Source organism: Mobula hypostoma, chromosome 4 (genome assembly GCF_963921235.1).
Source record: "Mobula hypostoma chromosome 4, sMobHyp1.1, whole genome shotgun sequence".
Classification (NCBI taxonomy): Eukaryota; Metazoa; Chordata; class Chondrichthyes; order Myliobatiformes; family Myliobatidae; genus Mobula; species Mobula hypostoma.
In genome coordinates this window covers 179089773-179103823 of record NC_086100.1, presented here as the reverse complement: position 1 = coordinate 179103823, position 14051 = coordinate 179089773, and the positions used below count along the sequence as shown (strand labels likewise).

Sequence of the window (14051 nt, the reverse complement as noted above, 5' to 3'; positions counted from 1 at the left end):
CCAATTCCCAATGCCAGCTGTGAGGAGTTTGTACCTTCTCCCCATGACCACATGTGTTTCCCTCAGGTGCTCTGCTTTAATCCCATATTCCAAAGATGTACGGGTTAGGAGGATAATTGTTCACAGGGGTATATTTGGACGGCACAGGCTCATTGGGCTACAAGGGCCAGTTACTGTGCTGATCTCTAAATAAATAAATAATCTGACAGCAAAGAGGAAGAAGCTGTTTTTCAATCATTGTGCATGGACCTTCAGATTCCTGTACCACCTCCTCAAAGGCAGCAACGAGAAGGAAGTCAAATGCTCAGTTATTATTTCTCTCTTCTTACACAGATAAATATCCAACTCAAGTCACTGAGCCAGTTACAGCCCAGAGAGCTCAACAAACGGATGCGTGGAGCCAGGATTGCAAAGAACTGCAGCTGACAGAAGGGAGATTATCATCTCCCTGCCCAGCATGAGTCATATCTCAGCTGCACATCTCCATGCACACCCACAGCTCCCTGCCATCCCACCAGTACATACACACTCTCCATTAACTGCTCCCCCCACCCCCCATCCCACCATCTTAGCCCCCAACCCTGCCAAACGCTTTCACGGAATTATCATTACACAGGAAGAGGCCACTTACGCACACTTCTGTGGAGATCTGTCCCTTGCTGTGAGACACTAATGGAATTTGTTGTACTGTGGAGCAGCGTTACCAAAATTTTTCTTTATGCAACAGTGATCAGTACAACTCAGGAACAAGCCCATCAGCCCATAATTTCTGCGTTGAACATGAGATTAACTTTATTTGTCACACCTATATCAAAACAAAGTGAAATGTGTCATTTGCGTCAAAGGCCAACAAGATCGGGAGATGTGATGAGGGGGGCAGCCCACAGGTACTGCCATGCTTCTGGCACACACAGCTTATTAACCCTAACTTGTACGTGCCTTTGTAGCGTGGGATGAAACCACACACAGATAACGAGAAACATAGGAATCTACAGCACTTTACTGGCCCTTTGGCCCACAATGTTGTGCTGACCATGTAACCTACTCTAGAAGCTGCCTAGAATTTCCGTACCACATCGCCCCCTGTTTTTCTAAGCTCCATGTACCTATCTAAGAGTCTCTTAAAATACTCTATTATATCTACCTCTACTACCTTCACTGGCAGCCCATTCCATGCACCCACAACTCGCTATGTGAAAACATCCCCTCGGTACCTATTTCCAAGCACCTTAAAACTATGCCCCCTCGTGTTAGCCGTTTCAGCCCTGGGAAGAAGCCTCTGGCTATCCACACGATAAATGCCTCTCATTATCTTATACAGCTCTATCAGGTCACTTCTCATCCTCCGTCGCTCCAAGGAGAGAAGGCCAAGTTCACTCAACCTATTCTCATAGGTACGCCCTCCAATCCAGGCAACATCCTTGTAAATCTCTGCACTCTCTCTATAGCATCCACATCCATCCTGTGAGCAGAACTGTACACAGTACTGCGAGTGGGGTCTGACCAAAGTCTTATATGTCTGTAACATTACCTCACGGCTCTTGAACTCAGTCCCACGACTGATGAAGGCCAACACACCATACGCCTTCTTAACAGCACTGTCAACCTGCGCAGCAGCTTTGAGTGTCCGGTGGGCACGGACCCCAAGATGTCACTGAATCTCCACACCGCCAAGAGTCTTACCATTATATATAGATATAGATATACAGTTAACTATAAAAGGGTGAACAGAAGGACCGACGTGCTGAGATTTAGTAAAACGTGGAGTCACTGTTAAACGATACCAATGCACTAAACTCCTTACAGACATAACATAACATGACCACTTTGACTCCAATAAGGATACACGACAGTATTAAGTTACTTTTCTTTAAAATAAAGGTTTCATTCTGAATTACACTACATTTCTTTTGCCTACTCTTTTATCTGTTTTTCTAACAGCCTCTTAAACTCCACTATCATATCTGCCTCCATCACTACCCCTGGTAATCCACTCTTTGCGCATATTAGCATCAGGAATTCCTTGAATATCAGGACGCTGGATTAGATTCCTGGGGGTGACCCTCTCCTTAGAGAAGTGGAGAGGGAAAGGAAGCATGGATGTTGTGGCATTAACTAGTTGGGTGAAGATCCATCTCTACTAAAGGAGGTGTAAGGTACTCCTTCACTCCTCGAAGGCTTTTCTGTTTATGTGCATTGGTGTTTCCATACCAGGCTGTGATGTAATCAATACATGTACCCAAGGTTTTATTAGACATTGGTTAAAATATTTTGTGAGTGGTTTTGTATCCTATATCTAAGAAAGGATGCGCTGGCATTGGAAATGGTCCAGAGCAGATTTATAAGAATGATTTTATGAATAAAAGGGTTAACATGTGAGGTGAATTTGATGACTCTGGGCCTGTATTCACTGCAGTTTGGAAGAATGAGATGTTTCATATGGTGGGGGGAGTCCAGGACCAGAGGACACATCCTTGGAGTACAAGGAGATCCCTTCAGAACAGAGCTGAGGAGGAATTTCTTTAGCCAGAGGGTAGTGAATCTGTGGAATTCATTGCCCCAGTCAGCTGTGGAGGCCGAGTTATTGAATATATTTAAAACAGAGGTTGATAAGTTCTAGATTAGTAAGGCGTCAAGAGTTACTGGTAGAAGGCAGGAGAATAGAGTTGAGAGTGGTGATAAGCCAGCCATGATGGAATGGCAGAGCAGACTCAATGGACCAAATGGCCAAATTCTACTCCTATCTTATGGTCTTAACCCATTTTAATGTCTTTACATGTCAGCCTAGTTCAGTAACCTTTATAATAAGTTCCAAATAACTGATAATGTGTCTGTGTTTTGTCTAACAGATTTGTGCAGTCTGCTTGGAGGAGTTCAAGTCAAAGGACGAGCTGGGAATCTGCCCGTGCAAGCATGCGTTTCACAGAAAGTGAGTGCTGTGGAGGTTGTGAAGCAACGTGCGACCATGTGCAACTTGCGGGGGTCGGGAGGTGGTGTTTAACCAGTACAGCAATCGTCCAGTGTTGACAGCTGAAATCTGTGCATGGTTTTCCTGAAGATACCAAATAGAAATCCAGAACAAGCCTGATCAGGAAAGGGGCCAAATTCACCTTTAACTCTTCAGCTGTCCCTTGGGGCCAAGGATGAGCTTCCTCTGCTGCAGTTCAGTTCTGTGCTGCCTGGTACCACGGCAGTTAACATAACGCTATTACAGCACCAGTCTCCAACAGGACCACTACTTTTTGTAGGGCTTGGAAATTGTGTGCCTTAATGATTCGGAGAGCTATGTTCACTGGTGTCAGGGCCTTGTGCTGTGGAACATGGTGCCTAACAGGTCAAAGGGTAGAGGCTCCTGTTCTCCAGGTTCAGGGGTTCAGCTCAGAGCTAACAAACCTAACTGGTCAAAAGCACATTGGTGCAGAAACAGCAATGAAGAATCCTTGGCCAAGGACTGATGGGGATGGATGACCTTTATTCCTGCCCTGAACGCCAGCAGTGCAACGGACAGTAAATATTACAGCACTGGCTGTAAGTGTGAGGTTTGATTCCTGCTGCTGTCTGTGAGGAATTTGTACATTCTCTTATCGCCCACGAGTTTGAAGACTCCAACTTTCTAAAAGATGGACACATTGGGCTATTGAGAAAGCACGGCCCAGTACAATCCTTGCTGATTTCATTTGACGCAAATGTCACATTTCACTGTACATTTTGATGTACATATGACAAATAAAACTAATCTTTAATCTGAGCTGACTGATCAGTCCTGTACATGATCTGCAGAACCCACCACAGGCAGGGCAAATGTCTGATAAGACCACAAGACATAGGCCATTCAGCCCTCCAAGTACGCACCACAAAACATCATGGCTGATCCCAGATCCCTTCCAACCCCATACAGCTGCCCTCTCACCATATTCCTTGATGCCCTGACCAATCAGGAATCTATCAACTTCTGCTTTAAATACACCCACAGGCTTGACCTCCACCGCAGTCTGGGGCAGAGCATTCCACAGATTCACCACACTTTGGCTAAAAAAATTCTTCCTTACTTCTGTTCTAAAAGGTCACCCCTCAGTTTTGAGGTTGTGCCCTCTAGTTCTGGACACCTTCATCAGAGGAAACATCCTCTCCACTTCCACCTTATCCAGTTCTTTCAACAACTGGTAGGTTAATATGAGATGCCCTGCATTCTTCTAAATTCCGGTGTACAGGCAGTAAGTTGATGAGGCTGATGGAGAGGTAAATCAGGACACTACGAATGGCCTTAGTTACCCCAACATAGGGAATCAAAGAGCTCTGTGCCTACCCAGATGCTGCCCTCCACTTTAAGGACTCACAAGCCAGGGATTCCCATGTATAGCTGGAGAGGTTAAATTCTTCTAGGGAGGTTTTAAGCATTTTCTCTGTCCTAGAAATATCAGCTTCAGAGAGGATTGTAGAGCTGTGGATGAGAAGGTAGTGGGAAACTGAGTTGTCAACCAAATTTGACATAAAGTTAATTCTGTGCCATCTGTTGTATCTGGACCAGATCTAAGGGCATGGGGTGAAGGGGCGGCCGCTCCACATCGGCAAACCATACCTTTCTCATGGAGCTGCAAGTGACTGCAGATGCTGCAGTCTAAAGCACCACACAAGATGCTGGAGGAGCTCAGCAGGTTAGAGATTACCTGTGGGTGGAGATGGGCAGTGGACCCTTCAAGCCGAGACCCCTCAGTTGGCCGCTTCCATCCATGGATGTGGTCTGACCCGCTGAGTTCCTCCAGCTTCCTGTGTATTGCTCCTACCGTCTTCATGGAGAGCTTTGTCGGTCGGAAGGGTTGGATTGTCTTAGAGTACGTTAAAATATTGACACAGCATTGTGGGCCGAAGGTCCTGTACTGTGCTGTAATGTTCTATGTTCTTCGTGTTGGGCAGAGTGCACAGAGGCAAGGGAATACTCTTTTCCTTTTATCTAGCTTGTTCTGAACCCGAGAGAGCTCACAACTCACTTTGCGTCCAAAGTTGGGAAAATCTTGCCCCGTGGACCTATGGGGAATCAGTTGTGACCCAGAGGTTGCAGTTGGTGTGTTTGCCTATAAAGTTTGTTTCTCTTCCCTCATAGGTGCCTGATCAAGTGGCTGGAGGTGAGAAAGGTTTGTCCACTTTGCAACACACCCGTCCTGCAAAATGACCAAGAGCCTGGAACTGTGAATGGGACAGACAATCTTGTGTAATCCCCACCACCAACCCCTTCCCCTCCCCAACTGAGCAACGCACGAGAAGGGTTTACTATATATTTTTTGTCATTACTATTGTTTATTTTATTTTTTGTTTCTATTTCTGTGTCTGTGATGGAGCTGATCCACAACACGGTAACGAAGGCAGCATCTGCCTGGAAGAGAATCTGATCAGCAGTCACCCGGTGTTGGGGGCAGACTGGGAAATCACCACGAGCCAAAGCACTTTTGTCGTTGGATCGGCTGGGAATCGCTGCTGGACCTGCCTTAATGATGCAGTGGTCACATTGACTTGAGCTATTTGCAGTGGGGCACTTTACTCTGACTCCTTCCCCCTCCTGAACGTTGACAGTCAAGGGTACAGCGCGGCAGGGTCAGAAGTATATGGTGGCGGGGGAACTGTTTTACCTGCAAGCTGTGCCAAGTTCGGTAGCAATAAAGCTACGTTGGCAATTTTAAGGGAATGACAGATCAAGGAAACAAATGTTGTTCTCTGAGGAAGAAACTTCGCCTACGTGCAAAGCTCAAAGATCTGAACTTCAACCCTTAGCTGGAAATGGCAGCTGGATCCCCAGAGAGCAATTCTTCCCCTGTGCCTGACATCGTGCGCCCAACTCCCTCGCCAACACCTGGCCGCCTCGCTCCTCCCCAACCAGGACGTGGAAACCCTGTGGGAGACGAGTTGTGAGCTTGTGTGCAGGAGAGGGTTTGGACAGGAAGGTCAAACCCGAATGCTGAACATTACCAATTTAGCTGGAGGACTGACAGCTCGCTCGGAGAGTTTCTTTGCTAAAGCAAAACGGATTTTTGTACAATGGGCTAATTGTTTCAGGCATGTCTGATACTTTTTATGTGGGGCTGATCCAAGGCTGAAACGTGACGGTTAGAGGAGGGGATGGAAAGTGGGCGACAGTGAGATTCTGAGTAGACCATGATATAATTAGGTTTAAAATGTTATTTATCGTATTTTTTAACGGATGTTAATAATGGAATGAAACACAGATGGCGGGGGAGGGGAGGAATGCTGGAAAAGGCTGCCAGCACAGGGTGAAATCCCTCTCTTTAGTAACCAAGGTGATTGAGCAGTGCAGTACAGCAGCAAAATTTTCCAGCAACCTCTCTGTTGGGGAGTGGTGGGAGCGGGGAGGGAGGGAGGAGGAGGCCTCCCCAGATCATTCACCAAACAGTCATTTCCCACATGCTGTTCATCTTCCCACCCCCCACCCCACCCCCACACACAAGCAAAGCACTACATTGACAGCGTCTCCACGGCGATTGCCGAGCCGTCACGTGCGAGGCAGGTGCAGCCGCCTCAAAACCTACTTCAACCTCACTGACGTTCCGCGTCCTATTTGAGCCCCGGGCCTTTAGATAAAATGTTCAAGCACGTCTCAGAAATGAGTGAGTCTGTTCGCTGTAGAACAGCATTGACTTCCCTTCTTTCGTTGAGCCCCCTGCCTCAGGTCCGGTGGTGCACCATCGCAAACCCTTTCCACCTTGTTAGTTCACGGTTGCACCGAGGTTGCAAAGCTCCGGGTCTCTTTAGCTATTCAGCCAATTATTTTCAGCTGCCCATCCTGGACACACGGAATCATTTGCATGTTATGGTGCAGGAGGCAGTTACGGTGGCTCCTCAGACAGGACCCCCACTCACTCTGCTCAGCCCCCGGTTTCTATGGAGACGCAGGAGACTGAATGGTTCTGATTCAGGGCTGCAACCCAAAATTGTGACAATCCCTCATCCCTCTGCCCACACCCAGATGCTGCTCGCCCAGCCAAGTCCCTCCAGCAGATAGCACGTTGCTGCAAATTTTCTATCCCTAAAATATCAAGCCCTGGAGTGCATGGTCTGTGAACTACCCCGGACCTGGGACATTAGGTGTGCGTGTAATGAGATGACAACAGCTGTGAACAATTATACAATCAGAGAATTGTTGCAGCACCATTAGGGGTCCATCCAGTCCATCAAGTGTGTACTAGCTCCTTAAAGAGTTTGCAGTCTGATACCCTTTCTTTCCCACTGACTTTACTCTCACAAATGTCTTTCCAATACTCTGATACTGCCTGTACCACTGGCTTAGAAAGGGAACCCCAGATCCTCTCCACACTCCAAGTCAAAGTGCTTTTAGACCATAAATCATATGAGCAGATTTAGGCCATTCAGCCCGTCAAGTAGGTGTACAAAATTATGAGGGGTATAAGTAGGGTAGATGCTAGGTTTTCCACTCAGCTTGGGTGAGACTAGAACTGAAGGTCATGGGTTAAGTGTGAAAATTGAAATGTTTAACACAAAGGGAAACTTCTTCGCTCAGAGCGTGGTGAGGTTATGCAAAAGAGTTGCCTGCGGAAATGGTGGATGTGGGTTCAATTTCTCCATTTAATAGAGTCTGGATAAGTACATGGATTGGATGGGTATGGAGACCAATGGTCAGATGCAGGTCGACAGGACTAAGCAGAATAACGGTTCAGAATGGTCTAGGTGGGCTGAAGTGCCTGTGTCTGTGACCATGACTGATTTTTTTAAACACCATTTCCCACCACCTTCCTCTAACCCTTAACCCCTTGGCCAATCAGAACTATCGATCTCTGCCCTATTATAACTTTTGTCCAACTCTTAAAATCAGCTCTTCGAACCATCTGCTTAATGGGAGATGTTCCTTCTACTAACCCTGCCTCCGTATCCTGCTCACATCTACCCTCAGTCTTCCATTCTTCAAGGAGAACATCTATTTTCACCAGTCCTCAGTATCAGTAAGATGAAGTGGGAGAATCTCTGGAGGCCCTCCACTTGGTTGTTCCTCAAGGCCTTGCAGAATAACCATTTGCTCAGAGTGTGTGTGTGTGTGTGTGTGTGTGGGGGGGGGAGGGGGATTGGTGGGAGAGGAGTAAAGTGCAGGTGGTTGGAGAGTGGCCATTTTAATCCAGCTGGTGAGAGGAAGGTTCAAATGTAGGGAACTACATGAATATGGAGATATGCAGTGGAGAGTAGGATCAGACTGGTGTTGCTTCCATTCCAGATATTGGTTTACTATTGTCGCATGTACCACAATACAGTGAAAAGTCTGTCTTGCATACTGTTCATACCAATCAGATCATTACACAGTGCATTGGCGTAGAACAAGATGAAGCAATAACAATGCAGAATAAAGTGTAACAGCTACAGAGAAAGTGCAGTGCAGGTAAACAATAAAGTACACGATCATAATGAGGTAGACTATGAGGTCAAGAGTCCACCTTGACGTAGTAGGGAACGGTTCAATAGTTTTATTATAGCGGGATAGAAGCTGTGCTTGTCCATGGTGGTATGTGCTTTCAGGCTTTTGTATCTTCAGCCCGATGGGAGGGGGGAGAAGAGAGAACACTGCAAGGGGAAGGATGTGTGTGTGTGTGCAAAACAGTTATTAGCCCTGTGACCTTTATAGTCATGGAGAGGCACACACCCACAAGGTAAGTGGGCACAAAGGCCACTCCTCAGCCCACCACACTGACCTTCTGTCCATCGATGTAATCCTGTTTATCTGCATTAGGATCGTCTCCGGATCTTTAATTTCCACCTTTTAATGTTGCATTCTGTTGCTAGCCTGTGTTTGCGAGCCACTAGTTTAACAAATTTCAAACTGCTTGATGCGAAGCCAGAATCAGGGTAGATCTGCCCCTTCTCCATGCAGAGACAATTCCATTCCTAAGTGGAGCTGTAGGGATCAGGTACGATGATGGAAGAGATTGTTATTTCCAGATGAAATTTTAAAACAATATGTCTACCTGTTCCCCTAAGTATCCAGCCTCCCTTGCAAAGAATAATCTTAGATGCATTGAAGTCAAAATTGAGCTGGATAATGATGCCTTCTTCGTCTGACTAATGTCTTTGTGCCCACTTACCGTATGGGTGCTAAGCCGCTTAACGTAGCTAACAGCCCAGCCACCAAACCCCAGAGTGGCTGAAAGGCCTTGAAGGATTTGGAGAGGATGTTTCCTATCAGTAGTCTAGGACTAGAGGGCACAGCCTTAAAATAGAGGGGTGTCCCTTTAGAACAGAGATGAGGAGGAATTCCTTTAGCCAGTGGGTGGTGAATCTGTGGAATTCATTGCCACAGAAGACTGTGGAGGCCAAGTTCTTGAGTATATTTAAAGTGGAGGTCGATCGGTTCTTAATTAGTAAGAATGTCTAAGATGGACTCACTATATGATGTCTTTGTGTGCCATTCACAGCCTATCATGTTGTCCAGTACTCTCCCATCTCCTTGCACGTCAGGAGATGCTAGTGGAAATGTTCTCCAGCACTTGTGATACCGCTTCCCCCAGCCCCAGGTTCAACAGAGGAATTCGGAAGAACTCCTGCAAGGTTCTTGCTGCTTGTCAGCTGCCCAAACTGATGAACGGCCTTGGCAGTGAGCCCCAGAGGTGAGACCACACCATACCCCTTTGTGGAGACTTGCCCTGAAGAAAGGTCATTGTTAACATTGATAGATCTCTCCACAAGTCAGTTGCTGCCTCAGATTTACTCAGTCCTGTCAAGTTAGAAGGAATAAGAAAAGTGAGATTATTATATTAAACTACTCCAAATAGAACACTTTCTGGCTTGATGTACCACCTTAAGACTGACACGTGAACCTGGCTCGCACAGTTTCCTAAAGGATGAGTTCCCAATCCCTGTTGAGCCTGAAGAGAAATGGGAAGTAGATGGAGACCATAAGGAGATGGGCATTTGAAGACTCCCATCCTCAGACACCATGTACTTTCTTCCCGCCGAGCCGTCATTGGAACATAGTTGACCAGATTCTAGCAGTCTGTTGCTTTGAGTTGAAGCTTGATACTATATATTGGGCAAGAAGGGTACGAATGTAAGGAACTCAAAATAGGCAGTTGGGTGAAGGTATTGGGAACTGCAGTTACAAAGGAATGATGGGAATACTTCAAGAATGTAGCTAAAGTTTGAGGCTTAGCAAATGCCCCCATCTCAGCTGAAGAACAAACTCTCCCAAAGGCAGCACATAGGCCTGTGACAAATCAACAAATCTAACAAATGGGGATTTAATTTTTACATAAAGCATGCAACACCAGGTGAAAAATGGCAGTTCCTGAGCAATAGCTGACGTTATGAATACTGACAGAAGCTTGCCCCAACAGTGAAGAAGATTGCACGATGGTTAGAACAATGTGCCAAACGTTGTGCTTGACCTGGAAGGAAGCATTTGATCCAGTGTCATTTTTATGGGGGGGGCCACTGTACTGTGTTGAGGTGATGGGTAACTGAACTTGGGAAAGTAACAATAACACTCTGTTTTGGTTAGGGTTTTCATTCAAAGCCTTTGCTTCACGAATTTCTGGGGTATTTCTGAGAAATCTAACTGCGCCTGCTTCATAGTTGTACAGATGACTTTTCATCCAGTGGTCACTGTTTGTTCTCTCCCTCTCTGACCGGATGTTGCGTTTCCCCTTGTTTAAGTCACAAGAGTGTTCATTTAAACAAAGTTCAAGGTAAATTTATTATCAAAGTACATGTATGTCACCATATACTACCCTGAGGCTCATTTACTTGCAGGCATTCACAGTAGAGCAAAGAAATAAAATAGAATCACTCCACGGGTCTTATGTGGAGATACCAGTTAAGTGACATTGATTAAGGTTTACATATACCTGAATCACACTATTGGGAATTTGGTAACTGATGGGATGTACAAAACTCAAGTTACCCCAGGTTTCTGAAAGAAAGGCTTTGAATGAAATTCATCTAAAAGAAATGAGCTTACAGTGAGAGGGTTTCCAACAGCACACGATCCCGAAATCAAAATCACTTCCACACTGAATTTATTTATTTATTTTTCATTTACTTAGGAATAAAGCACAGAAACGGGCCCCTTCTGGCCCATCCATTTACACCCATGTGACCAGTTAACCTACTAATCCCTTGGAATGTGGAAGGATACCAGGGCACGTGGAAGAAACCCACGTTCACAGGGAGAACATACAGTACGAACTTCTTATAGTGGCTGGAATTGAACCCAGACCCCTGCCCCAGTTCAGCCCTCCTGTATCTGTACAACTACCACAGGAAGGAATTCAGTGTAAATTGTTTTCTAGGAAATGAATTAATGCAATTGTTATTCCAGTTGGATTTTCATTGTTGACACTCCCCAGTTGCCAGCTGAACTGAATCATCCTTTCTTGAAATGACTTGAAGTGTTGGGACATGGGAGCAATGCTCCCTTGCTGTGTCTCTGTGACCCCTGACTTCAGCTGTGGTCCAGTCCCCTCTCCGGATATGGCACTAGGCATCAGCTGTCCAAACAGAACAACTTCTCATTTACCCAGTGAGTGGGTAAACGTTGCTTCTTCATAACCGATGATGTATATATTTACCTATAATCTGTTAATATACTTACAACATTCTTCCTTGAAAGGCTACCAAAGCTGATTGCGTTACAAAATCTTTCGTTTTTTCATTTTTGTTTATATTTTTTTATTCTACAAAGAAACTCAGTGTTAGACATTGAATAGGGAGCTCTGTGTTGTAGAATAGGGAGAACAAAGTGGCCTTTTCATTGGACCTCACAGCTTCTGGTCTTTGTATTTGAGTTCACGTGGCTTAGTGTTGAGTAGAAGTGAGCATTTTATGACTAAACACACAAGGCATTATCATGACCCTCCAGTGCAGATGTTGAGATGTAGTTGGTCAGACCAGGATTTTGTTCCCGGCTGCAGTATTTAGTGGTTAAATTCCCTTCCCCTCTCACTTTCAGTCACTACACCTGTCCACTCCTCCCCCACCATAGACTATAGGTACAGAATTAGGCCACTTGGCCCACCGAGTCTGTTCCACCATTCAAGCCAGCCCTATTGTTTCCCAAACCCATTGTCATGCTTTCTCCTGGCAGCCCTTAACTCTCTTACCAATCTAAAAAACCTATCAATCCCTGCCTTGAATATATAGCTCCCTGTGGCAATAAATTCACCACCTTATGGTTGAAGGAATTCCTCCTTATCTCAGTTTTAAAGGGATATCCTTTTATTCTGGGGCTGTGCTTTCAGATTCTAAACCATCCGACTGATGGAAACATCCTCTCCACATCCACTTTGTCCAGGCTTTTCAATCCAATAGGATTTAGTTGGATTTCCACGCACACCTCCCACCCCCCGATGAAATGTCTCAGCCCAAAATGTCAACAGTGTATTTCTATCCGTAGATGCTGCCTGGCCTGTTGAATTCCTCCAGCATTTTGTTTTGTGTTTTGCTCTGGATTTCCAGCATCTGCAGAATCTCTCATGTATTTGGGAGGAAATAAGTAATCTCAGTCCTCATAACCCGTGGTCCCACTGCAGAGATCTGCTTGAAGAAAGAGTGGTGCTGAATCTACTGGGCTTTTCTGCTCTCTGTCCTTTGTCTCTTAGCTCTTCCCTTCCACTTTACAGTCAGTTCTTCCTTTCTGCCAAGGAAACCTCTCGTCTTCTCTCCACTCCAATCTGCCATCTCGTTCTAATCAGCCCTAGTGCTTTATGACGCAGTTCAGACATAGTTAATGGAAGCGGTTTGAAGGTGTAATGAAAGCCACTTTAAATAGTCCACTATTAAAGGTTTAGCTTATAATGAGTGAAGATGTGGATTTCTAAATGTTTTGGATAGAAGAGGTCAACTTCTAAAAACCGAAAATGTGTATTCTTTCAGTAGCAACGTAACCTTGAGCAGATGCTGTGATCTTCTTGTGGGTGGCCTTCTATTGTAATAAATCTTCTCTCTAAAAGTTTATGGAACAAAGCATATTGGTTTCATAGACGTGTTTATATAAGAATTCTGCAGCAGAATATATTTTAAAACATTGCTATTTGTAAGCTATATTTTTGTATATTTAATTGCTATTTTGAAATTTGGATGGCTTTTGTTTTGCTAATTAATTGCATTGTATTTCAGAATATTTGCATGTGATTTGACTGGAATTGTAAATAAATAAGAGGTTTCAGAAATGTTGAGTGTGACGTGGTTTATCATTAAACCTCTGGTGGCTTGTGGCACTTTCTTACAGTGTTTTCAGTATTGTGCTGGAGAGGGAGTTACCTGATCTGGTACTGGGCTGCACAATCCATTAAGATCCAGTTCCTCACATCAAGTTCATGTACAATCAACTTTCCCTCCCATTCCAGCCTGATCCACTTTGGGGCTTCCTTGTACCTTCCATTCCATACTGATCCATCTCAGAGCATCCCTGTACATTCCACCCTATCCTGATCCACTCCTGGGTTTCTCTATCCCTTTGATTCCATCCATGATTCACTTCAGATCATCCCTTTTACTTTCATCCCATTTTGGATCGATATTAGAGCTTCCCATCTCTCTCTTTTCCCATCTGATGTTGTAGAACTTTATCTATATAAAGCAGTAACAAAAGCTTTGTTAAAATCTACATGGTAATTTTTCTTTAAACTGAACACCTTTGGCACTCAAGGGCCTCCATGGTGGTAGAATGGCATCTTAGTGTCACAATTTCATTCAGTGGATGTCACCTAATTGTAAAGAATTTTAATCACATTCTGGCAGTGGCTGTCTGAAGCATCTGTTGTTACCTAAAACGCTGTTGGTCATTGAAGGAGTGTCACGTGACCGGCAACAATTAATATAGAATTGAGTCAGGTTTTATAAAAACAAACAAACATTTATTAAACTTTGCTCAAAAATAGCGAAATGTATTTAAACGACAAACTTAACCAGAAGTTAACTGCTGTACGGCTACTCTGGAACAGTTCTTAAAAAGGTAAAGGCGAAAACAGTTCTTAAAGTGGTAAATTCGAACACAGTTCTTAGAATGGCAAATTCGAAAGTCCAAGAGATTTATGCAGTCAATT

At 44.9% G+C, this 14051-nt stretch overlaps 1 protein-coding gene across 6 annotated transcripts in view; it reads left to right on the top strand.

The window, feature by feature from the left end:
- rnf24 (ring finger protein 24) overlaps positions 1-13166 on the top strand; it is a 173704-nt gene extending 160538 nt beyond the window's left edge. For all 6 annotated transcript variants that reach the window (XM_063047102.1, XM_063047099.1, XM_063047100.1 and 3 more), the window contains 2 exons: positions 2850-2929; positions 5102-13166. In XM_063047102.1, coding sequence (XP_062903172.1) covers positions 2850-2929; positions 5102-5213 — 192 coding nt within the window. In that variant the 3' untranslated portion in view covers positions 5214-13166. The remainder of the gene's footprint in view (positions 1-2849; positions 2930-5101) is intronic.
- The last annotated feature ends 885 nt before the right edge of the window (positions 13167-14051 follow it).